General features: G+C 50.9%; 3 protein-coding genes across 5 annotated transcripts; 2 read left to right on the top strand and 1 right to left on the bottom strand.

Moving 5' to 3' along the window:
- The first annotated feature begins 52 nt into the window (after positions 1 to 52).
- On the top strand, positions 53 to 10,169 carry POLDIP2 (DNA polymerase delta interacting protein 2). Of its 2 annotated transcripts, XM_012531996.3 has the most exons (12): positions 53 to 297; positions 1,626 to 1,707; positions 2,901 to 2,998; positions 3,676 to 3,772; positions 3,941 to 4,016; positions 4,259 to 4,366; positions 4,819 to 4,955; positions 5,772 to 5,798; positions 6,008 to 6,133; positions 7,117 to 7,196; positions 7,723 to 7,833; positions 9,808 to 10,169. In XM_012531996.3, the coding sequence occupies exons 1-12, from the start codon at positions 137 to 139 to the stop codon at positions 9,815 to 9,817; spliced, it is 1,113 nt and encodes a 370-aa protein (XP_012387450.1). In that variant the 5' UTR covers positions 53 to 136; the 3' UTR covers positions 9,818 to 10,169. The 2 variants fall into 2 exon arrangements, with proteins under 2 accessions (XP_012387450.1, XP_004267191.1); XM_004267143.3 differs by lacking the exon at positions 9,808 to 10,169 and having other exon boundaries at positions 7,723 to 8,776.
- TNFAIP1 (TNF alpha induced protein 1) lies at positions 8,953 to 18,760 on the bottom strand. Of its 2 annotated transcripts, XM_049701412.1 has the most exons (8): positions 18,600 to 18,734; positions 15,933 to 18,233; positions 15,271 to 15,588; positions 14,479 to 14,648; positions 13,963 to 14,052; positions 13,828 to 13,880; positions 12,818 to 13,013; positions 8,953 to 11,672 (listed from the first exon to the last, which is right to left on the bottom strand). In XM_049701412.1, the coding sequence occupies exons 3-8, from the start codon at positions 15,473 to 15,475 to the stop codon at positions 11,436 to 11,438; spliced, it is 951 nt and encodes a 316-aa protein (XP_049557369.1). In that variant the 5' UTR covers positions 15,476 to 15,588; positions 15,933 to 18,233; positions 18,600 to 18,734; the 3' UTR covers positions 8,953 to 11,435. The 2 variants fall into 2 exon arrangements, with proteins under 2 accessions (XP_049557369.1, XP_004267193.1); XM_004267145.4 differs by lacking the exon at positions 15,933 to 18,233 and having other exon boundaries at positions 18,600 to 18,760.
- Positions 18,761 to 18,903: 143 nt separating this feature from the next.
- IFT20 (intraflagellar transport 20) lies at positions 18,904 to 25,258 on the top strand. Its single transcript, XM_012532125.3, is given in 7 exon segments — positions 18,904 to 19,084; positions 21,906 to 22,098; positions 22,101 to 22,125; positions 22,285 to 22,413; positions 23,579 to 23,664; positions 24,262 to 24,365; positions 24,823 to 25,258. Coding segments are annotated over 6 exon segments (480 nt in total). The 5' UTR covers positions 18,904 to 19,084; positions 21,906 to 22,044; the 3' UTR covers positions 24,905 to 25,258.
- Positions 25,259 to 25,287: the final 29 nt, after the last annotated feature.

Genomic DNA, 25,287 nt, shown 5'->3' with positions numbered 1-25,287 from the left:
GCGCGAAGCTCGCGGGGCGGGGCAGAGGGCCAAGGGGGCGTGGAAGCGGCGCGGGGCAGTGTGGGGCGGGGGCGGAACGCCGCCCGGCGGCGGGTCGAACCCTGTGTCAGCAGCCCAGCGGGTACTCGGGCGGGACATGGCAGGCTGTGTGGCCCGGCGGGCCCTGACCGTGGGCAGTCGCTGGTGGTCCCGGTCGCTGACCGGGGCCCGAGGGCCGAGGCCACTCTGTGCGGCGGGTGGAGCTGGGACCTTCCCACCAGTGGCGACCACGACGACGCGGAGGCACCTCTCGTCCCGGTGAGGGACGAAGCACGGGGGCCGAGCCCGGAGCCCAGGGAGCGTGTCCCGGGCCAGAGGGGAGGCCAGGGAACCCGGCCGGCTGGGGGTGATTGGAGTTCGACCCGGGAGAGGGTTCTGGCCGGGAGCCGACTGCGCTGCCCGCGACGCGTGCCAGGAGCGGACAAGGGAGCGCGGCCCAGAGCCCTGGGTTGTGCAGGGCTGGCTCTGAGGGGGAACTAGTCACCCTCCCGGAGCGAATCTTACTTCCCAGAATGTGGGAATCCGAGCGCCGCTGTTAGTGGGCAGCCCTTTAATTAAGTCCTAGGGCTTTCCCCCAGCCCGTGACTGGGCCAAGGCCTCCCACAGAAAGATGCTAGAAGTGGGAAACAGGATCCGAATCTGCGCCCTGCGTGGGTCCCAGGTTTCAATGTGACCTTGGGGACACACTTTCTCTTTATGTGACTTGGGGAATGGGGTTTGAGGCCATGGGGATGGTGTGAGCAGTGTCTCTAGGGATGGGCCAGGCAGATCAAATTGGGGCAGGTGAATCAAGTGGCAGGAAACATAAAGTTCACATCTCCAAAATAGTAAGAAAACAGTGCTTTGAAGGACCCCTAGAAAGAGCAGCCCTGTCCGGAGAGACCACTGTAAGAGCTGACCTTTTAGTGGGTAAGATTAGACACGGACACTGGAGAGAGATGATAGCTATTTCCAATTTAAGGCTCCTGTAAAAACTGATTAAATCTGAACAAAAACTAGATTGAGAGAATAATAGTAGGTGTAGTGCAGGGGTGAGGACTGCAGTTTAGAGGGGGAGATGGACATGGAATTATAACACAAAATAAGTATTTTTTGAGCACCGTTTATACACTAGATTTTGAGGGAGCACAGGCTAATCAGACACAGGCGTTGCTCCCAAAGAACTTGCAGTCTCTAATGGAGATAAGACAGGGACACAAATAACTGAAATGCAAGGTGGAAAGGGCAGTTAAAATGCTGTGGGAGTTCAGGAGGGTGGGTCAGGGAAGGAATGGAGGCAAGGGATACAATTAAGCAGGGTCTGAGGGCATGATATGAGGAATGCTGAGAGTCAAGAGAGAAGAAAGTGATCTGGGAGCAGTCAGATCTTATGGAGGCATCTGTGGCTGGACCTCAAAGGAGGAAAGGCAGAATCTCTGTGGAGTGGTGGCTTAGCAGGACCCTTACCTGCTTCAGCTGGCCCCACTGCTGCCACCCTTCTCTGCTGTCATTGCCCTGGCCCCTCAGTATCCTAGTAGCTTTTACTGATGGATTAGTCCCTTCACTTCTTAGCTGTTCAGTTGCTTGTTCTTTTCCTTCCTAATCAGAAACCGACCAGAGGGCAAAGTTTTGGAGACAGTTGGTGTGTTTGAGGTGCCAAAACAGAACGGAAAATATGAGACTGGGCAGGTGAGTGCTGGGCTGCGTCATCTTTCATTTTCACTGTGTACTCTGCTTCTGAAAGGGTCAGAGTTGGTCACAGGCCTGAAAGTTACGGTTTTCTGCCTTGGTGTTTGGTGCCAGACCAGAATCAAGTTTTTTTTTTTTTTTTTTTTTTTTTAAGACGGGTTTTCTGTTTTCCTGGATTTGAGTACATTTCATGTGTCATTGGGTTCTGTTTCCAAGTTAGTGTGGACAGAGATGGTTTGGACTGTATTGAGGAGAGAGTCCTGTTGCTGAAGAGTCGTGTAACATAGTGGCTGGTAGGAAGCCAGTGGAGGGAGCTTTCAGAAAAGCAAACCTGCTTTCTGATGCTTTGTCATAGTTGAACTGATTGCAGTGAAGTAAGCTCTGGGTGTGAGGCTCTTTTTCTGTGTCAGCTTTGTGCCAAATCCACTGAGATAGATTTAGGCCCCTTGTAGGTAAGGAGGACTTTTTGTTTATTGAACTTTTTTTTCCCGTATGCCTACAATGGACTAAGCTTTATGCATTGGTGTTAAATCAGAAAGCAATGCCTTCATGGAGTTGACAGTCTAGAAAGGAATTACAATATGCAAATGGTCAACGGCTGTACAGTGTGCTAACTGGAGAGGAGGTGAGGGAAGGCTTCCTAGAGGCCTCAGCTATGGCCTAAAGGATGAGTAGGGGCTTCCCTGGTGGTGCAGTGGTTAAGAATCTGCCTGCCAATGCAGGGGACACGGGTTTGAGCCCTCGTTCGGGAAGATCCCACATGCCGCAGAGCAACTAAGCCCATGTGCCACAACTACTGATCCTGCGCTCTAGAGCCCGTGAGCCACAACTACTGAGCCTGTGTGCCACAACTACTGAGCCTGTGCTGTAGAGCCTGTGCTCCGCAACAAGAGAAGCCACCGCAATGAGAAGCCCACGCACCGCAATGAAGAGTAGCTCCCAAAGCCCGAGCACAAAGACCCAATGCAGCCAAAAATAAATAAATTAAAAAAAAAAAGGATGAGTAGAAGTCAGGCAGGTAAAGAGGCAGTAAGCATGTTCCAGAGTTGGTCTGGGTGGATCACAGAGTTCAAGGGAAAGAGTAGCAAGACCTTGTGCTGGAGTTGCCACCACTTGTGCCACTTAGTGGTCGGGGCCCCACCTGGATGGACCTGCTGGACTGCACACTGACTGAGGCCTCTCTTTTCTCCCAGCTTTTCCTTCACAGTGTTTTTGGCTACCGAGGTGTTGTCCTGTTTCCCTGGCAGGCCAGACTGTATGACCGGGATGTGGCTTCTGTAGCTCCAGAAAAGTAAGTTTCCCTATCATTGTGCCTCACAGTATCCTCAGGAGGAGGCCTGACTCATGGCAGACATACATAATTGGGGTCCCAGCACTGAAGGCAGCATCCTTCTGGGCCTTAGGAGCGGTCCCAGAACACTCCCTTGGCACTAATACCCATGGAGACAAAAGTCTTAAGCTAGGAGGTCCCTTTAGGTCTCCCCAAGATGCTCTCCCAAGGCATTCTCAATTTGCATTATAAGTACCCCAGAGGGCATCTGGGGGACTAGGCTTCTTGATTTCTTGATGTTCAGTTAGAATCTTTCCCTTAATCTCTTATCATCACTAGAGTACATTAAAAAAGAAAAGGCCCAGCTCCATTAAATGATCACAGACAGCCCCCGGGATGTGAGAAGAGTGGGGTGCGCTGGGCTCCAGGGACTAAGGCAGCAGTTTGATTTTCTCAGCTTGGCCCTTTTTTTCTAAGAGGCATCCAGAGAGTGAGACAAATAATGACTCTACACCACACTCTGTTGCTTGCCCCTGACTGAGGAATGCTGGGCCAGGGTGTGCTGCACAGCTACCCAGCTGGTGCTAAGCTCCTTCAGCTCGGGCACTGGTCTGTTGAGGTGAGGGGGTGGTAGGGAGCTGGGGCAGGCACTGCTTCCGTTTCTCTGGGGTTGATCTTGGGCTTCTCCTGCCCCATAGAGCAGAGAACCCTGCCGGCCATGGCTCGAAGGAGGTGAAAGGCAAAACTCACACTTACTATCAGGTGCTGATTGATGCCCGAGACTGTCCACATATAGTAAGTAAGCAAGATGGTTGCGCCTGGGGTTCCTTTCCATGGGAAAGCCCCGAACCGTGATGGGGACTAAGAAGGAGAGGGGTCAAACAGGCCCAGATCAGCACTGGGCCCTAAGTCCTCAGGACTGGATAGTGACCGAGAAGATCCCTGACTCGCTTCTTGCCTTAGTCTCAGAGATCTCAGACAGAAGCTGTGACTTTCTTGGCTAACCATGATGACAGCCGGGCCCTCTATGCCATCCCAGGTGAGTAAGGAGCATCTGAGTGGTGCCTGTCAATGAGGGGGGTCTGGTGTGTCTCAGGGAGAGGATTCTGAGGCCTTTCTGCTGTCCTTTAATCTGCTGGGAGGAAGTATAGACGCTGAGAGCAGTGGTGCCAGGGTCGTCCCACCCTGCCATAAGGCCAGGAATTGTGTTTCTTTTCAGCCCCATTCCTCCCCGCCTCTTATGTGAGTTTCACTGTCTCTTTGTCTCTGTCTCTCTGCCAGGCCTGGATTATGTCAGCCATGAAGACATCCTCCCCTACACCTCCACTGATCAGGTTCCCATCCAGCACGAGCTCTTTGAAAGATTTCTTCTATATGACCAGACAAAAGGTAACTTCTGTCATAGAGGGAAGGTGGAGTGGGAGGGCCCTTTCTTCAAAGAGAATATCCCAGCCGCAATTTCAAAGCTCTATTTCTACAATCTTATTTAATCTCCCATTAGACCTGTCAGGTAGATGGCTATTATCTCCTCCTTACAGATATGGAAACAGACTCAGGGATGATGAGAAGGGACTCAAGGTTGCTAGGTAGTGGCAGAGTGAGGTCTGAAAACCAGGGCTCCTAACTCCCAGTCCATTTCTCTTCCTCTGACGTCACATACCTCCTCAGGGCTTATTCTTGGTAGGCAGTTTTGTGCGTTCTTCCAGCCTGTGCTCTTGCTCACGTTTGGGTGTCTTGTTTACCTGGGCCACCACTGGGAAGGGTTTTCTAGGAGGAGCAGTTGGGCAGGGTGTAACGCCCTGGATGCTGGCCTGGACTAACCAGTCGATCTCTTGCCCCAGCACCCCCTTTTGCGGCTCGGGAGACGCTACGGGCCTGGCAAGAGAAGAATCACCCCTGGCTGGAGCTCTCCGATGTCCACCGGGAAACAACCGAGAACATCCGTGTCACCGTCATCCCCTTCTACATGGGCATGAGGGTATGTGCCCAGCCTGGGACCTCCCCTCAGGGCTAGGCCCCCAGGTTCTGTGTGGTGTCCCCAGTGACTGCTGGTGTGGGTTCCAAATTTAAACCACGTGCCTGTGGTTCTGCTTTCAAGTGCTGCATGTATTGATTGGGATTGAGCAGCCTCTTGGCAACAGCTGACACTAAGACCTAGAGCAAGGAAACTCTCAGATCCCAGGAAGGAGGCCTCCTGGCTGACTCTTCCTTCTCTTCCGGCTCAAAGGGAGCCATGTCTATGAAGAATATACACATACTTGTTTAAATCAGTGTAGGCTTATCTTCCCACTTTTTATGCATTTATTGAGCTATTTCTTGCTTGGCCATAAGCTAGGTCCTGGGGATACAAATATAAATGAAACCCTGTCCCCTGCCTTTCAGGAGCTCATGGTAGTGGCGGGAGGCCAACATACAGCATTCCAAGTATTGAAATAAGGTTGGGATATGGAAAGGCCGAGGAGGAGGACAGCAGCCTGGACCAGCAGTAATGTGGGGGAAGACAGGGAGGGTGGTGAGAAAGGGAAGAGCCCCAGGGCTGGTTTTTGTTGGCATCCAGCTCTGTTCGTGATCTTGATAGGAATGAAGAGGAAGGGCGCCAGGGATGGACCCAAGGGAGGCTGCCTCCCTCTGGGCTTGTTGGCCATAGTTGAGACATCATCAACCCACAGATACCTGTGGCTTTGTTCTGTCTTTGCAAGTACGTGGAATACATCCACTCCCTTGGAGAGATGTTGATTGGAATAGACTTGTTCCTGCCCTCTGGGCCTGAAATTCTTTGTGTTTTTTCCCCCAGGAAGCCCAGAATTCCCACGTCTACTGGGTGAGTGTCTCCCTCGGGAGGAGGGGAGCTCAGGAGGTGTACCTGTGGGCACAGGTTGGGAGGTGGGCAGGTTTACCTCTGGGGGCGGGAGGTGAGACGGTGCAGTGCCGGTGTTGGTCTTTGTTGCCCTGTGCTCTCCTAGAATTCCAAGGGAGCTGGCCCAGGGTCTATTCCTTCTCAGATGTGAACTCTCTCCCCTACCCCCGCAGTGGCGTTACTGCATCCGCTTGGAGAACCTCGACAATGACGTAGTACAGCTCCGGGAGCGACACTGGAGGATATTCAGTCTATCCGGCACCTTGGAGACAGTGCGGGGCCGAGGGGTGGTGGGCAGGGTGAGCATCTTTGGGCCAATAATGCTCAGTTTCTAGTCCTGCCCAGCAGGCCTAGGAGCTTAGTGCATGGTTTCCTCCTCCTCTGTGGTTAGGGACAGAGGCTTAGTGTGTGAAAGCTTAGGGCTGTTTGGGGTGAGAAACCTCACCCGTGAGATCGGTTTTCTTATAACGCATTTCACAGATGAAGAGACTGAGACTGAGACTGTTGTTTAACTAGCCCATGGTCCTGTAGCTAGTAGAGGCAGGGCCTGGGTTTGAATCCAAGTGAGTCTGCCATCAAAGCTTGTGATTGCCAGCCTTTTAAAAAATCTACTGGGATGCCCTTGGGTGGGGCATGGACCCGCCACCGCTCCTGGTCGTCCTTCCTCTGCCTCTTTACACGTGTTCATCCTCTGCTGGTCCTTGAAGAGATCTGATTTTGCAATTCCTGCGTTACCCTATCCAGTCTCCAGAGAAATAAAGTCATGAGAGGACCACATTCAACAGGCATTCATCCATGTTAGCAGGGAGCTGGGGAAGCAACGTGGGGTGGAAAGAACAGGGCTGTGGGGTTAGTCTGTTTTCAAATGCCCACTGTGTTGTTTATTTACTGCATAACTTTGGGCAAGTTAACCCAAATCTCCGTTTCTTAGGATCACACCTGTTACCTTATGATTACCAGCAGACTTAAGTTAGCAGAAGTTTGCTGAGCACAGTGTGGCTCCTGGCACTTAGGTGCTTGGTGAATGGGTGCTGGACAGGGTATTTACAGAGTAGATCCTGGGCTTAGCATCTTTGCCTGTAACCTCAGCCATTCAGCCTGAGATTATCTTTCCCAGGGTCAGAATAAAAGGCCCAGGGCAATGGCTGTGCTGTGGAAGGTGCTGGTCGGCCGTTATGGTGGGAGGCATGAGGGGGCATCCAGCCCGGACTGGCAGTCAGCATGTGGCCCCGGGGTACAGGGAGCTTGTCTGGCCTGACCTATTTTGCCTGAACCCTCACAGGAACCAGTATTATCCAAGGAGCAGCCCGCATTCCAGTACAGCAGCCACGTCTCCCTGCAAGCTTCCAGTGGGCACATGTGGTGAGTAAGCATATGCTGGGGCAGGGGCAGCTCAAGTCCACGGACACTGCGGGTCAGAAAAAGTGAGAGCTTGTAGCTTGCAGTTAACTCTGGACCAAGTGAAGTCCTGAGGTGGAGCCTTATCTGCTGTTCATTGCTGTGTGGGTCTTGTCTGATTTATGACTGTTTTCCAGTTCCCTGTGATTTTGTAGAAGGAGGACTTAGGTCAAAGAGGTCTGGTGACTTTGATGCTGCACTGAGTTGCCCACGTAGTTGGGTTTTTTTCCCTGGTGTTTCACTCCTTAACCTGAAAGTATAGTTGGGTAGCTTATGCAGGGTGTATCTAAGGGCCAGATTCAGGAGAGCTTCATTTCTTCTTCTCACGTAGGGCCAGGATAGGCTCTTGGGTCTCTGATCAATGTTGTCCTGGCATGAGCCAGGCAGAAGAGAGCCCAGGCCTGTCTTATCCTGCCTCAGTTCTGGCGCTGAGGACATAGGGCTCTACAGGCTTCAACTCTCACTCCCTCTAAACCAGTTTCTCTCACAGGGGCACATTCCGCTTCGAGAGGCCTGATGGTTCCCACTTCGATGTCCGGATCCCTCCCTTCTCCCTTGAAAGCAATAAAGATGAGAAGACACCACCTTCAGGCCTTCACTGGTAGGCCAGCTGAGGCCCTAAGCACCCAGGCTCGGACCCCAAAGAACAGCTCACATCCCACAATTGCTGCAGAACTCTGTCATGGGCCACAGTGGGTCTCTTAATTGTTTGCACCTTTTGATTGTGGGGTTCTTATTTTGGCGGGTGGAGTATAACTGTTTTCTCCAGAAGACCCATGTAGGACTCCTCCAAGGGCGGCCTTCCCCGTAAGCCCTGCCTACGCTGTGTTCCAGTAAACCTTTCCATCAGGAACTCTGTGTTCAGCTGCCATAGGTCTGGAGGAGTTTCCTAGCCTGTCACACAAGTTGTTTAGAATGTGAGGTTTGGTCAATAAACCAGTGCACGCTTGGCCCCCCTTGCCATTTCTGCCCCCCGGGTCTCAGGCTCCCTTTTTGACCCGGCAGGGGCCCTTGGTTGCTGTCCTTACTGCCCTTCCAGGAAGCTGCCCCTTCAGCTAGAGTATCTGTCTCTTTCCTGAGTCTGGGGGTTGGCCGATGTCTCCCAGGTCACTCAGCCAGTGAGGTGGGGGCTGGACTGGACTCTTGTTCCCTTTACCCTCTGCCAAGTGCAGAGCGGGAGGCCAGCGTCAGGATCAAAAAAGTGGCTCGGCTCTTTGTGCTGGCCAACTATTGGCATTTCTGGCCTCCGTGGGCCTGGGGGAGAAGTGAGGCAAGCCTGTCAGGTTTTCTGGAGCAATGGGCTTGCCAGCACAGGTCTGTCAAGCCTCCCGATCACAACTGCAGAAACTCAGCCAAGGAGCGTTAGGTATGGACAGTGATGAAGCCAGTCTACTTTCTGAGCTTCTCACAGATCTCCAAGAGCCAGAGATAAAATGTGCTGCATTTTTGCCCTGATTCTTAGGATTCCTGCTCCCCCACTACTGTAGTGATTGTTACAGAGGTTGTTTTCTTGAATTAATATTAAATTTCAGTTCCAACCCTTATTAGTGGTGTCCTTAATCCTCCACCAGGGGGAGCCTGGGTTGCAGGGCAACTGAGTGCAATGGGGCATAGGACCCAATGAGAACATAAAGTCAGGTGGTGAACAGAAATACAATTATGATGTCCACAGCAGCGAGCTGACCAAGCTATACTCACTGTAAGCACAGCTCTGTACCACTGAAGTGTAACACAATTTTATTAGAAATTAGTGTTTTTTTCCATCACCTATGTTGAGCAACAAAGAATTGTAGTTACATGATAAAGGAGTTCTGTCATGTCAGGACCTGTGCCATCCTTTAAGCAGAACTTGGTCAGGTAACAGAGTGATTAGAACCTAATCCTGGTCCATGTAGTTAACAGCAGGCTTCCAGTTGTCTCAGAAACTGACAAGAAGGTTTGACCTTCATCCACACTTTTTGTTTACATTCCCCTGGGCTGCTCAGAGTTGAAAAATTCACACAGCCAAGAGCTGCTTTCTAAGTGGGGCTGGGAAACTCAAAGAAAATACCCCAAACCCTTACACCACAGTCTGATTTTAAAAGCTAAGATTACTTCAGTGAGTTCAATGTTAGTATTCAATATTTAAAGACCAAAGAGATATTTTCAATTGGACAACATAAGTGCCCAGAGTCCCAGAAAGACTACTCACCACTGAGACAGCTGAGGATCTGAATGTCAAAGCAGTAAAGAGAGGCTACAGGGGCTGGGGAGGTCAAAGGACAAGCATTAAAATGCCTCAGTAGGGAGCTGGGACTTTGAGTATTAAAGGGCTTCAGGAAGGCAGCTGAGGAAACAGACCAGGGCCCTCAAGCAGAAGCATTCCAGTCGCTGTGGGAAAGCCACAAAGCCAAAGCCAGAATCCGGTCAAAGAAATGGATTTGTCTTCATCTTGTTACTCCAGTGAAGGCTGGAAGAACCGTTTTTAGCTGATCACCAAGGTGCCTCACCTGAAGTCTTTATACATTCAAGACAGCGACAAGTGAAAAACGCTTAATTAAAGTCACCTTTCCCCTGCCCCACCATGTCATTTCAGGTCCTTGTGAGTGTCTGCTAACCCTGGCCTGTCATTTGCCCATAGGCTCATGGGTCAGCCGTGAAGAGCCACCTAGCTATAGTAAGAGTAAAGAGACATGAACTTGGTAAGCTATGTCCCTTCCTGACGGAGTGGGTACTGCCAAGTGCTATGCTGCTTTGTTAGGCTGGCTGAACAGCTCCCTCACTGGCGGCATTCTTTTGGAAAAGAATTTGGATAAGCAGCCTCCTAAGGGCCAAGCCAAGCAGAAGGGAATGAATACCAAAGCCCTGAAGAGGAACCTGCACCCTTGCCCAAGAGCCAGTGCTTGCATCTCCACAGCCAAGTACCCAACAAGAAAAATGAAGAAACCTTTCAAGGCTCTTAGGCTACTCACATTATCCTGTGTTCAGGGACTCACCACTGGGCAGAACCACCATTCCGCAGCCAGGACACAAAACCAATAGCATGGATGCAGGGCAGGGAGATGTATGGCCAAGCACAGCCGCCTCTGCACAGGGCCTCCAGGAACGTGGGGCTCTGCGCTTGCTGTCCTCAGCTGATGGCAGGCAGGTGTGGTGCCCACGGGCTCCGCAGCCTTCCTGCTGCAGCTCATGCTCCTGGCTGCAAGCAGCTCCCGGCCCGCATGATGGCTCTTTGGGTTTAGAGTGAGTGAGGACAGCATGCCTTGGAGCCAAGGGCAAGAGAATCAAAGACCAATCATGGAAGACTCTAGAAGTCAGTACGTGACCCTAAGATGTAGGGGCAAAGTATCCTTTCTTACAGGGGTGTTATGAGGACCATAGGTCCTAACTCACACATCCTTACCCCCTCAGTGCTCTCTGGGCCAGCTGCTTGGCCAGTTTGGCAAAGCCAAAGATGGTCAGTTTTTTTTTTTATTGCTTCTTTCCCCTCCCTCAGATTGATTCTACAGGGAAAAGGGGGTTAGGATCAGAGAAGGATGACGTGGGTCAGGGCAGAATACAAATCTCCTGAATAAAAGTACAAAGTGCTTTACAGAAACAGATCCCAAAGGCATCAAAAGGGCCGAGGGTTCTGTTTTACCCAGGGTCTTGGAACCCTGGAGCAGAAATACCCAGTCTCCTCATTATTAGACTTAAAACTAGTCATTTCCTAGATTATTTTTTAAAAACCAAACTCATTAAGCCTGTGCTTAAACACCTTAGGAAAAAAGAAGCCCCACCTTCGGTAAGAAATTGGGCCTCCACAGCACCAGAAGCCACCTTCCCCACAGAGTGAACCCATTCCCCATGGGCCTCCCCTGAGGCCTAAAGTAGCCCTTCAGCAGAGCAAAGGGGTGCTCAGCCAAGGGCCACGGGGAATGCTCTTGGCAGGGGGGTGGGCAGGTCAGTCCATTCAGCCCAGGGGCAGCAGTGGCTCCCTGTGGCAGAAAGGGAGATGCTGAGCAAAGGGGCTGGGACTCAGTCATCCTGAAGTGCTCAGGGAGCTAGGAAAAGAAACGCAGTCCCTCCCCTGCTCAGGCCCTCTGACCTCCCAGGCAGGGCCTGTCATGCCTCTGGGTGCTAGAGCAGAGACCCAAGCCAGCAGCAGCGTGGGGTGGCCAATGGGGCGGGGTTCCACAAGAGAGGAGACAGGGTATCTCGTGCCCTGACTCCGGGAGGGTCTTGTCAGTCACGATGGGCAGACTGGTGGCCGAGCTGCCGGTCATCATAAGTGCTATAGCGCTTGACGTGGATGCGGCGGACACGGTCCCGCAGTTCAAAGGTTTCCTCGTCTTCACTGGGGGACGCCTGGCTGCGGTTCCGACTTGTGGCCTCCAATAGGGAGTTGTCAGGGACTCGGGGGGTCTCGTAGAGTAGAACGTTGAGTGTCTCCTCATAGATTCGGGCCTCTGGGAATTCCACCTGGGGCAAGGGGGACGAGAGGACCGAATGAGGCTTTACCCCAAAGAGGGAGCAGCATGTCAGGGCCCCTGGCCCTGTGCTGACTCCATAAGGCCTCCAGAACTCTCTCAAGAGACATGACTTCCTATCTCAAGAGGGAGGGCGGGGGTCTTCTTCTGAAGGAGGCGTGAGGAGACGGACTCTACGGACACAGAGACGCGGAACGCTAGCACCCTCCCCCTGCCTCACCCAATCCCAGACCAATGGACTAGTGTGTGTAGAGGTTATAGCCTTGGCTCTGTGGTCAGGCCTAGGTACAAATACAGCTCCCCCACTTATTAGCTGTGGGGCCTTGGACTTAACCTTGCTGTGCCTCAGTTTCCACATGTTAACATCTACCTTAGTGAGTTGTTGTGAACATTACATGAAAGATGCCAAATGCTTAGCAGAGAGCCTGACGCACAGTAAACGAAAAATAAAAGCTTGGCTGCTCTGAGGCCTTCACGTGCACACAGCTCTCCCCGAGATGAGCTGCCCTTCCACCCCAGCAATGCTCTGCCGTCTCCAAAACACACTGGCGGTGGGGTGTGGGTGCACAGCTATTCTCCAGGGAGGCACCATCTGCTTGCAGCTGGGGCAAAGAGAGTTAGCTATCTCCTATCAAATCCCTTACATGTGCCTGGCATTGCGTTGTCACTGCAGAGGCTAAGCTGATTGACCAGAAACACCCAACCAGCGGGGGCCAGAGGAGATCTGAACAGCTATTTCTACTAACCTGCACTGCTTCTCCTAAGAACTGTCTCATTTTCATAACAGCTCTGTTAAATTCACACTCTTATTCTCAGATTTCTAATGAGGAAACTGAGGTCCAGATGGTCTACATGGCTTATCCAAAGTCAGAAAACTGATAAATGGTGGGACCAGAATTCAGATCTGACTTGGGCCAACTCCAAAGACCCGGTCCTTCCCATGGCATCAGGCTGTTCCCTGCTGGTCAACAGCCCTGCCTCTCAGCTGACCAAAGCAGAGTTCTATACCATTCCCTAAACCCCACGCATTGGCTTTTGTCCTTGAGCAGCACCATCACGGCAAGTTTGGGAAAGACAGCAAAATGTATGCCCGGTGGCAAAAGGTTCAGCCCCACTCACGCGGCAGAAGCCCCATACCTTGGTCTGCTTCTTCTCGGTGGCGTACACGATGGACGTGCAGCACACCTCTGCCAGCTTCCGACCCTGCCCGTAGAACGACCAGCAGCAGATCTCGTCGCCGATGACATCCTTGATGAAGAGCACACGGCCGTTGAAGCGCAGGGAGAGCTTGTCGAACAGCTCGATGTTTTTCAGCAGGTGGTCATCGGAGTTGCTGAAAAACCAGTGAGGGCCCGGGGGCCTGGGAGTGAGGGAGGTCCCAGCACAGGGGCGGGTGCTGGCCAGGATCTCTCCTCCCCTCCGCTGTCGTGCTCATGAAAGGAGGAAGAGTCAAGATGCCAGAGGGACAGCAAGAGAAAGGGTCATGGGGCCCCCTTCGGGTTTGGGGGCCTGTGAGGAAAAGGAGGTGAGTTTGTTTTAAGTTAAAGCAGAGAGGACTGAGGGAGGGAGGTCTCCTCTTACCAGGCTGGAAGGAAGGAGGCTCGCTGCCATCTCAGCAGGAGGACCCCCTTCCCTGGCTGTGGGGTGTGACGCTGGCAATATGTCTGCCCACGGGGAGTCCCTGAGAGGGTTTGGGTCTCCGAGCCTGCAGCCTCCTGCATATACTTAACTATGGCCTGTTGAGAGGCCACTGGGGGACAAGGGGGACACTGGCCCAGCTATGAAGAGCGAGGGCTGCCTGAGGAGGAGTCCCAGCCCCTTGGCTTCCCAGCCTTCCTCCAGCCCATAGAGAATGCAGGGAAAACACCTGGCCCGCTGCCTGACATGACACACGTTGAGAGGCTGTTACAGGTTCAGTCCCATCTACATCCCAGCCAGGGCCCCGCATTGAGTTCCAAATGCCTCGGTTCTGATCTCTCTCCTACTATGTTCTCTTCCCGAGACCCAGACGCACGCCAACTGTGCCAGGCGTGCAGGTGGCCTCCCTTGGGTCTGCTGCCCGATTTCTGTCTGCTCAGCCCTCCCCGCTGCTTCTGTGGCACTTCCCTGGGCAGTGCACCCCACCCCTCATCAGGTGCCTCCCCTACCTGGTGTAGGAATACTTGTTGTTGCTTCTGTTGTATAGCAGCTTCACCACGGGCTGTGAGGGAAGAGAGCATGAAGGCCAACGGCCCGACACCCCCAGCCCGCGGCCCTCGGCGATCCCTCGGAAGTCCCAGTACCTTGGTGGAGGATTCGATGAGCCTCTCCTCTTCCTTCAGGGATGTGATGACAGGGACGTTGCACACAGGCTGGTAGGAGTCCTTCTTGTCCTGGGTGACACACAGCCAAGAATCTTTTTTAGAGATCTTCTGTTTGCCAGGCTTAGCCAGGCTTTCCCCAGGAGCCATCAGAGCCCCTCTGCCATGGCCACCCCCTACTTGTTGAGGAGGCATCAGGTAGAGACAGGAGGCCCCTGGCAATAGAATTGCCAGCTGGCAAGCAGACCCCCATTCCCAGAAGCCTAAAATCCAGATATCCAGGCAGATAAACTCACGGTCTACTCACACCGCCTGAGTCCGTCACCTTATAAAACGACCGGCTGCCAGCTTGCTTGGCCTGGGCAACAGCTGGTGTGTCTAACTAGGTTTGGACTCATCAATCGTACTGACACGTAGTCTTCCAGGAACTGGACCCTACCTCCCTGAAGGAGGGGGCCCATCCCGACCTCATCAACCTGGCTGACTCTGCCTCCGTACCTGCAGGGCAGTCTGGCACATGTTCACCAGTCCCTGAATGAGGTAATATTTTGCTTCAGCCATCAGTTCCTTGATTTCTTGCCGGTTTTGAGGGAGGATGATGGTGTCATCTCGGAGGTAATTCAAAATGGTGCCAAAGTGCTTTCCACATCGGTCTATGAGGATCCAGCCTAGGGATTCAGACAGGCCCCAGAGGGTTACTGTTTGCCTCCAGGTACCTCAGAGCAGGTAGCAGGCAAAGGCCACCTGACGAGCCTGGTGGCAGGTGATAAGGGGCACAGAGCCCACAGCACTGGGTAACGGGAGTGGGAACAGAACCTCCAGCTGTTAAGTCCATGGTTGCATTTCACCCCTCCTCCCTGAAGCCAAGAACTGGCACATACCGTGGGAGACACAGGCCCTCCAGGCTCTGCGGAGGCCCACAGAGTTTGTCTAAGCTCAGGAGTGCTCAGGCCCACCTCCCGGCAACACAGAAACACCTGGCCCTGCTTGCCTTTGGCCCGCTGCCCAGGCACTATGGCAATGGCTCTTTTGAGAATCTAGTCCTATGTGAATATTTTAAAAGTATGGATCTTCTCCCTGGAAAATATGTAAATACACAACATTCTATGTATAACTTCAAAGAATTCTGAAGCTCTACTAAGAACTCCAGGTGAAGGAGTCCTGCACTAGGTGAACAGGAAAAATGAATCTAGATTCCAGATCTGCCAGGCTTGAGCCACGCCCTGAAATCACTTCCTCAGGAACTTCTCCTTCCTTCCCCACCCCACCCAACAAGCCCCAGCACCTCACCTTCTTTGTCGGTCAGCACCTCCATGCGCCCACTGAACATGGCCTTGAGCATGGTGTCATGCCGGGTTAGCGCCCGCACGGTGGTGTAGTACAGGGAACCACCCACATTGAGCTGGACGTATTTGTTGCCCAAGCCTCCTCCCTTGAAGCCGCTTAGCTTGGGCTTGGCCCCTGACGCTGGGCACAGACAGGTATCCCCCGACATCTCCCGCTGCAGGTAGATCACCACACGGCAGGAGGTTGGCTTGGAAGGCCCCGCCGTGGTGGAAGGGTCACGAGTGAGTGGCCAGTGGAGGCCAGAGCCTCACACTCTCAGCGCTGTGAGCAGGAGATGGGAGAGAAGACAGGAGTCAGCAGAGGAGAGCCCTCAGCCAGGAGGCAACAGGAAGAGAAACACTGACCAACCAGTCATTCTCTCCTTATGAGCCCAAGTCTCCCTGGCGAGGCTAAAGCCCTAGGCAATGGCAAAAAAGACATTCCTGCTGTTCTTCATGGTACCAGGAACCAGGTCTGGGAGCACAGTCTCCCAGAACCTCATGCTGGTCACCTCACCAGTCTCCCTGAGACTTGGCCCAGCTCTGGGTGGCAAGGAGGCCAAGTAAACTCTTGGAGCTAATCAAAGACAGCTCCAGGAACAGACTGGGCAGAGCAGAAGTCCTCACCCTGGGGATCCACCAGTCAGATTCCAGTTGTTTTCTTCTCAGTGTTCCCAGGATCCAAGATTTCCGGCCAAACCTACTGGGAATCCAGCCAGCCTAGGAGTTTCCCAGGAGTCTGAGGGACAGGATACACTTCCTTCCTAACGATTCTAGGCTCAGGAGCAGCCTGCACCAGTGCTTCCTTTGAGCACCACCCAGAGTCTGGTTTCAGGAAGGCAAGTAACAGCAGCTTCAGGAGAACATGGATTGAGCCAGGCTGGAGTAAGCCGGCCAGTATTCCTGGCAGAGGTTACCCTAGCTCCCCCAAGGTTTCCTGACCTTCACCTTTTTTGGCATCAGCCCTATCCCAAGTTCCTGAAATTGTCACCATTTTTCAGGATAGAACAACTACAGGATGGCTATTTTTGCTTCTTTTTCCTGAGAACAGGTCCAGCCTTATCTCCTTCTCTCTTCCTGCCCAACAAGAATGGGGAGAAAGGGCCAAAAAAGACCAGATGATAAATTTAAAAACAATTAGGTGATTTGGAAACTGAAACACTGACGGGAGTTCACAGGAGGGAGAAGCAAGCAAAGCAGAGGAGGGCAAAGCCAGATCACCCCTTATGATCTAATTCTATATGTGTTTTGGCTTTCTAAAGAATCACTAAAATTCATTCACTGAATGAAAACAAAAAGCAAACATTCTTTGCATGTTTATTATGTTCCAGGTACTATTCTAGGCATTTAATATATATCAGCTCATTTAATTCATTTGGCAATAAAACAATATTGCGTACCTACCAAGTTAAGCAGGAGGGATAAAGAGATGAAAAGATATTGTCCTTGACTTCAAGGAGTTCAAAGAAGCATGATAATGTCAGTTAACAAGAAAAAAAACAATAAGCGTTAGCATTTATCATGCCCCTGCTTTGTGCCAGGTACTGGGGATACAGAAGAGAACAAACAAGTCAGCCTCGTGGAGCTTACATTCTCGTGGGAAGACAACAAACAAGAAAATGAATAAATAAGCAGGCAATTCCAGAAGGTGAGAAATGTAATAATAAAGATAATAAAACAGAGAGTGACTAGGAAGAGGTACTATTTTAGATGGGGAGCCAGGGAAAGCCTCTTTGGGAAGGTGACTTTCCAGCTGAGCTCTAAGAGCATTCCAGACAGATGGAAGAGTAAGTGCAAAGTTCCTCAGACACAAATTTTAGGAACAGAAATAAGGCCAAGATGGCTGGTGCATAGAAAGAAGGGGGAAGTTGGCTGGATGTAAACTCAGGGAAGGCAGGGGCCGGATCATATTGGAAGAGTTTGGATTTTATACTAATTGCAATGGGAATCGATTGTAGGGTTTAGAGCAGGGGAGTGATATGATCTGAGATCACTCTGGCTACTGTGTAGAGAATGGACCGCAAGGGTGCAAGAGACCAAGTGGGAAGACTGGAGGAAGCAGTAGTCTAGGTAAGAGATGATAAAGGCTTGGACTGCAGTGCTGGTAATGAAATTAAAAAAAAAGCGAAATGACCTCATTTCATCATCACAACTTGCAGAAGTTTACCTCGTTATCTCTTTTAAGTGTAACCCAGAAGTGCACTGGTTTTCCCACGTTTACTGCTCCACTCTCCAAACAGTGCTTAGCACAATGCTATGCACATTTAAAAGTATTTGTCAGTTTGTTAGACTGAAATTGTCCCCGAAAAGATTTAGGTAGGTCCCTGGGAGGAATGTCCGAGGAAGGCCCAGGGCAGGTGCTGTATGAAATACTGAATTCCTTTGGTGGCTTGTCACGTACGTATGAGATGAGCCCCCACCAGCAGATTGCTCAATCAGTAAGTAAACTTGAATAGTGTGAGGTCACCTAACCTTCCTCTGCCCACCCCAAAGGAATAAATCCACTCCTTAACAGGTTTTAACAAATTCCCTATGTATTTTGTGTCTAGCCCAATTTCCCCAGGATCAGAGAAAAGGAGCTCACTAAAGGCTAGGCAGCTGCCAACAGAGGAAGACAAATCCAAGCTAATCTATTCTTTTCCAACAAAGCAATTGCTTTAAGCCCCTGGATGACGTCAGCTCAGATTCCACCGGCTCAGATTCCGCCCAGGCCAATGGGTTCCAGGAATCCTGTGGCAGGTGACGCCCCAGAAAGTAACTCCGGTGAGAATGAAGTTTCCACTGAGAGCCTCAATGCTCTTCCTTCCGGACTTTGTGTGTGGATATTTGGGGATGCTAGGGGCGTATCCGTGTCACACTCGGCGAAGCGAATGGCAACCCAAGACGAATAAAGGACAAACAACCACGGCGGTGTTACAAGGTGGGGTCCTAAGGAAAGAAGGTCCCAGAAATTCGTCATACTGGGGATGGCGAGGGGAGGAGCCGATCTTGGTTAGAAAGGGCGGATCTAGCAGAAACCCAAGGTGTAAATCTTATGCTTTATCCAAAGGGTCTGGGGAAATTCATCGAGACCCAACCTCTCCGTGGCCTTTGTAGAGTCTTCCCCAGCCCGTACCCTTCCCTACTAACGAGAAACCGAGACCGGTTCTGACACCCACCCCCAGGGCAGGATTTCAGCTCTCCACCTCCCTTCGCCGTCCCACGCCTTTTCCCCAGGACTGGGAGGGACTCTCTTTGCTCAGCCCAGGACCCGTCCATCCCTTCCCCTAGGGCATGGGCCGGCTCGGCTCTCACCCTCCCAGGTGGCGCCTCTCCTCTCAGCTGGGTTGCAAGTCGACACCGTGCCGCCCCTAGACTGTGTCCGCCTGCCCTCCAGCAATCCCGGGCCTTAAACTCCCATCCTCTACCCGCGGACTCCGCCCCAAGCCAGCGGGAGCCTGAGACTATAAGGCGGGGCAGGCCCAGCACCCAATCAGGGCGGAGGGAGGAGCCCCTGAGAGAATCCCGCGGTGAGCGCACAGCTACTTCCGGCAGCATTTCCGGCGCAAAGGCCTCTGGGTCTTGTAGGCAGCCGTCTCTCCTCTCAGGCCTCTGTTTCCCAGCAGGCTCTGCGGGTGTACGGGCTTACGATGTCGGGAAGTGATGTTAGGCGTGAACAGGTCCTGTAGCCGTGGCCGCTGCTGAGGCTGGCGAGCAGGGCGCCGGCTGCCACTGACCGGAGAGAGAAGCTGCCTGCCGACGTCAGCCTGGGTCGCAGCCGCCGCCGCCGGGGTAAACAGGTAAGCCATGAACTTCGGGTCGGGGGACGTGGGCGGGCCCGGGGCGAGATGAGCCTGACAGGCCCGCGGCCCGAGGAAAAGCCTTCCCAGGGTGAAAGAAACGTGGGAATTCCGCCCGGCTCTGGGAGCGGTTTTACCCCCGGCTAGGGCCTGGAGCTTTACGCGCTGATGCTCGCAACCGTTTTAGGAGGAAACTGAGGCTCAGATAAGTTCAAGGAGTTTACGTAGTGAAGACAGCCAGCTCCATCATCCAGGTCTTCCTAATTTTCCCCACACCCCACGGATGGAGCCTGCTCGTAGCGCCCAGCGTGGGTCCGGAAGAGCCCGGGGGCCCGGGGGGTGGAGAGCGCGTTACCACCCTGATCTTCAGGGAGCTTAGTCCGGCTTTTGTGCCCGGTGCTCCTCAGGTGCGCGTGTGGTGGTAGCTGGGAGAGAATGCCGTAGTCGGCTGTGAACCCTCTGCCTACACTTGCTCTTCGGTCTGACCCATCTCATTCAACTATGTGCCTTCCAACCGTGCAGCTGGCTCCGGCCAGATACACGGGAATCTTGCCTGACTCTCCTTCACTCCTCCTCAAACCCCTGCATTCAATCATCCTTTACTAAGTCCTATCAACTCGACTTACAAAACATCTCAAATCGGACACTTTTCTTCAGCTCCAAGCCTTGGTTACTGAAATAGCTTGCTCTGTTTGTTGTCACAGCCATTCATGCCACAGACATTTGCTGAGTGCCAGTTCTGTGCAGGCACCATGCCAAATGCTCGGGTAACAGTGATGAACAAGACAGTTGTAGCTCCATCCTCTTATTCCCTCCAACCCATTCTCCATCCTGGGTTAGAGTGATCTCTCTAAAAGGCATATCTGACTATGCCACTCTGCGGGCTGCCCATTAATTACCCTTATGAGAAAATCCAGGCTCATTGCTGCAGCTTTCAGAGCCCTCCGCCATCCAGCCCTAGCCTCCCCACCTCGCCTCATCCCGTTTCTCTCTTCCCCTTGCTCAGTGTTTCTACCACGCTAGCCTTTTGGCTCTTGGAACACATCAAATTTCTCACAGCCTCAGCATCTTCACACATGCTTTTCCTTCTGCCTGGAATACCTCCTCCATCTTTAACTTGAAAAACTTCTGGACACCCTTTAGGTCTCAGAGTGTCACTTTTTCAGAAGACTTTTGTTTACAAATGTTTTTTGTAATTTTGTTTACATATGAATTATGTCCTCCTGCTTCGGCTTCACGTAGCACCATGTGCTTTTCTTCATACTGTTATCACAATTCATGATTATCTTTTTACTGTCTGTCCAGAGGTCAGAAGCGAAAGCATTAAAGCATTTTCTTCACTTCTCTATCCCCAGAGCAGGGACTCAGTAGATGTTTGTGAATAAATGCAAGCTCTCAGGGAAGAGAGTGGAAGTTGAAGCAGATCTTTGTGCCCTCAGGTTACTTGAAGCAGTTGTTCTAATTAATCAGCTGGTAGGTGTTAAATGCTTAGACTATATGTGTAAATAGAACAAATAGGAAGACAGATCTTTTTTAAAAGCCCAATTATAAGGGAGCTCTGGATGATTAAAATGTTTCAAGATGAAGATGCTAGCCAACTTACTTGAATGGGCTCCAGTGAGGCCAAAGGCTCTGGACCACGGTCATACACAGCCAAACATACATTAGTTGGCCCACACAGTGTTGGATGTTTTTTTTTTTTCCTTGCTTAAAAGTTTTGAATTAGATACTCTCCTTTAAAAATCAGATTTCATATATTAATCTGGATTTCTGGTCCTCTTGAAAATCAGTTCTTGCAAGAATGGAGCTTAAGTCTTTTTAACCATTGCTCTTCCTATGGCACACCTACCCCGGGAAGTCACTCGCAGAATCACCCCATTCAGAACAGAACTTCTCTAAGGAAGCTGGAAGGGAAACAGGTGAGGCTGGGGGAGGTGGGAGGGAAGGGCTGGCGCAGGGCCAGGTTGTGGTAGCCTTCGGAACACCTGGGGTGTGGGAATTGGTATAGCAGCCAATGGCTAGACCTCAGTAGCATTGCCTCCCTTTTTAGACAGGGTATGTGCTCTCTTATTTTTATTTTATTTTATTTTGTGTGTGTGTTTAAGCCAGAACGAGGGTGAGTTTTCAGTGTTTCCTTCCCAGAGTTGAGGCATCCTTTGGACCAGGAATGCAGGGTGGCCTGGGAAGGGAGAAGTTATCTCTGCTGGTTCTCTTGTCTACGGAAAAAAAAAAAAAGCCAAACTCCTTAGCTTAGCACACAGGGTGTTTCTGATCTGGCTCCATCCGACCTTTCCGGCTCCATCCTCTGTCTTTTCATCTTCTAGGCAGGATAGGCCCTTCCAGTGGCTTCATGCTCTTGTCCAGGCTGTTTTCTCTGCTTGGAATGCCTTTCCTTGGCCCTTATCGGTATGTTCTTGATGACATTTCACTTCTTTTTGTGTTTTCTGCTAGAAAGAGACTGACCCCTTTGGGTCCCAGTTCAGGCAGCTGTGCCTGTGGCATACATTTTGGGTAATATTCTTACACCTGGCTTCTTATTTTTTTAACCTTAATTTTTAATTCACTCAGATTTTCTTTTACTTGTCTTTTATGTTGTTCCTGTACTATATTTGAAAAGCTCTTTTATGTCTTTTTGGGTACATAGCTGTGGTTAAATAAATATGCTTATGGCTCACAACTTAGTTCACATGTCACTTCCTCACCCCAAGTTAACTGTTCTATTCTCCACGCTTTAGTGATATTTCTGTAAAAGCACTTAACACAGTATTATTTTTCAGTGTACATGTCTGTCTTCCTCCAGCTAAACTCTGTGCTCCTCCAGGGCGGGCACCATGTTGTACTCATCTTTACCCCCAGCATCTAGCAGTGTTGGCATGTAGTAGGCCCTCAAGAAATGTGTGTTGAATGAACGATGCCTGTGACAAGCAACTGGACTTTATTCTTTCCTGACCCTTGCTCCTATGACACACCTCTTCCTGGCTGACACTGTTACCCCTTCAGAGCAGGACTGCTCTTCTCTAGGGAAGCTGGAAAGGAAACAGGTGAGGCTCAGAGAGGCAGAGGCAGAGGGAAGGGGGAGCCTTTGGAACATCTGGGTTTTTGGCATTGGTGTCTGGGGCCAGGAGTGGGGCTGGGCTGGGAGGAGGCATTTCCTTGAGTGGCTGGGAAGTGATCGGGGATTGGGGCTGGTTTCTTTACAGCCATGGCCAAGGACATCCTGGGTGAAGCAGGGCTGCACTTTGATGAGCTGAACAAGCTGCGGGTGTTGGACCCAGAGGTTACCCAGCAGACCATAGAGCTAAAGGAAGAGTGCAAGGACTTTGTGGACAGTGAGTGTCATCTGGGGACACATGGTGCCACTCAGCTTTGTGTCCCGCCCCCACCGCCGGACTGCAGCTTTTTGCCCTGCCACAGTGGAGCTGCTGGCTCCCAGAAGGTTGAGCCTGGCCTTCATGAATTCCCGTGTGCCACCCACCTTGTCTACCTGCCTTCTTGTGTAGTCCCAGAGCACCAATCAAAACAAACACTGCAATGGAGAGAGGAGGGTATTTGTTTAGATATGCCATCTCAGGAACCTTAAACTTCAGAACTATGGCTTGGGGGTGGGAAGTGGAGTTATGATTTGATTTCTTGGGAGAAATAGTGTTCTCAGTGCCCGGCTTGCCTTTATTGATGGATTGATTGATTGCCATGCCTCAGGGCATGGCCATAAGTAAATAAATAGTTCCCTGACCAGGGATCAAACCCGTGCCCCCTGCAGTGGAAGGGCAGAGTCCTAACCACTGGACTGCCAGGGAAGTCCCTGACTTGCCATTATTTGGAGTGAAAATTTCTAGAGGCAGTTCAAAAGACTCATTTTTTTTAGCTAGAGATACCCGGGATGCCTCCTGTCCCAGCAGCCAAGCAAACCCAGTAGCAGTGAATACAGAGCAGATCTAGCTAGAGCAGGGATTTCTGAGCTTTTGGACATCTGTAGGCTGTGGAGAGAGCTTGACTGGTGAAAGGTAGTGTGGGTTCTCTCACCAATCTTCTGATTGCTGTGTGCATGTCGTCCTACCCTCTGGGCCTTAGTTTACTCCTCAGTAACATGGGGTTCCACTACAGCCAAGGACATTGAAAAAAGCAAATGCGAGATTAAGTCCTTAAATGCTTTGAGCTTTTTATTAGCTCAGGTCATAGGTGGAAAGCCCCTACCCCGCCATTAACTGAAATCTAGTGTCTTATCTGAGGCTTGTCTAGAGGCAGTGTTCACGTCCTGAGGCGGTTCTTTCATGAACACAGCCCTTTGTGCCTCAAGATCCAAATATGCCCCAGTCCAGCTCTGGGCACCTGGCCACCCTTCTCTAGGTTCAGACCAAGGGTGTCAGACACCAAACGTTTTCTGACACAAATTAGAAGGCGCAGTTAGCCCTGCCCTCTTGCTGCAAGGGAATGCTGAGGGAGAGTGGTGATGCTGAGAAAATAAAACATTTTGTTTTGTTCTTTCCCCAAAAGAAATTGGCCAGTTTCAGAAAATAGTTGGTGGTTTAATTGAGCTTGTTGACCAACTTGCAAAAGAAGCAGAAAATGAGAAGATGAAGGTAAGATCAGCATGAGTTTTGTCTAAATCTTGGCCTGGTTCACTAGCCTCTCATCCTTCTGCCCTCTTGACTTATTTGGGGGTAGGGGAAGGTGGGCGGGGATTCTTTAATTAGAACAAGATTTTAAATAAGAATACCCATGCAAATATTGAATGATTATGTTGTACACCTGAAATAATTCCTGGTCCAGTTAACCTACTATTGAACTCTTATATGCCAGTGTACTTTGTCATTGTTTCCTTTAATCTTCACGTCATCACTGAGATAGGTGTTTACCCTCATTTTATAAATGAAAAAATGAAGGCGTGCAGAGTGTAGATGACTTGGCAAAGGACACAAATGGCACACCAAATGGGCCACCGTGTGCCAGGCTCTGGGGACACTCCTAGGTCTGCGTCAGAGCTGCAGTTCCGTTCTCACCAGGCACTTTGGGATCGTGAGGTTAATTAAGCCTCTTTCTGACTGACTCCTAAAGCTCTGAGGCTCAACTTTCCCCACGCTGCGCCCCACCCTCCACCGGCCCCAGGCAGCGTCCCTTCCCCACTTGAGGACTTTAATGAAGCCATGGCTTTCTTTGGCAGTATCGTGTTTTTCTAGGCCATTGGTGCTCGGAACTTGCTCAAATCTATAGCAAAACAGAGAGAAGCCCAACAGCAGCAACTCCAGGCACTAATAGCTGAAAAGAAAATGCAGCTTGAAAGGTAAGAAGTTCTGACATAAAGCAAGTTCTTTACTGAACTGCAGTTCTATTTTTCCTTTTCGAATGGTCACCTCTTGTCCTTATTCTTCATCATCGTTCTCCCAGGAATAGTGTCTTAACTTGTCATCCTGATTAAAATAAAAATAAAATTACATTTCATGGGAAAAAATGTCACTATCAGACAGCCTCTAGTAGTTTGAGAGCACGAACACTCAGGTAGTGAGTGTCCAGAGTTGGCTGGCTCTCTGAAAGGAAGACTCGCAGGGCTAGAGACTTCTCATGGGTGGCCCTAGGTAGGGCTTTGCCTCTTATTTTTTCTCTCTTTCTTGCCCTAACTTCATTTTGAACTCACACCGTTTCTTGGAATCATCTAAATCATTTAACATTCTTCTCTAGAAGAATTAAGTCCATGGTTTATTTCATCCATTTTGAGGGCTTCTAACAATTTTGTTTTTCAGGTATCGGGTTGAATACGAAGCTCTGTGTAAAGTAGAAGCAGAACAAAATGAATTTATTGACCAATTTATTTTTCAGAAATGAACTGAAAATTTCATTTTCTAGCAGGAGGGCAAAAAAAAGAAAAAAAACCCACAACCCCCAAAACAAAAAAACCTCTGTACCAATCCAGTGACTTGACTAATGACCCAAGTGTGTTGTGTGAGGTGTTGTGTGAGATGTTGTGTGAGGAATGCAGCATCTCTGAAGGCAATAAAACAAATCTGGGGGAGCTTGTTTCAGACGTCAGTGCCTATCTGCAGGCGAACACCCAGTGGCCATTGTGGTCCAGGTTCTCACCTCTTGCATTCTCAGTCTGAACTGAGCGGCCTATAAACTTTTTTTGTAAATTCACAAAGCTTTGGAAGGAAAAGCAATAAATTATTATTTTCAAATGGCTTGATCTACCTCTTTTCCTGGTGCCCTTG

The sequence above is a fragment of the Orcinus orca genome, chromosome 19 (genome assembly GCF_937001465.1).
Source record: "Orcinus orca chromosome 19, mOrcOrc1.1, whole genome shotgun sequence".
NCBI classification, from domain to species: Eukaryota; Metazoa; Chordata; class Mammalia; order Artiodactyla; family Delphinidae; genus Orcinus; species Orcinus orca.
Note: the sequence above shows the minus strand (reverse complement) of the source record. Positions and strands in the feature narration are given on the sequence as shown.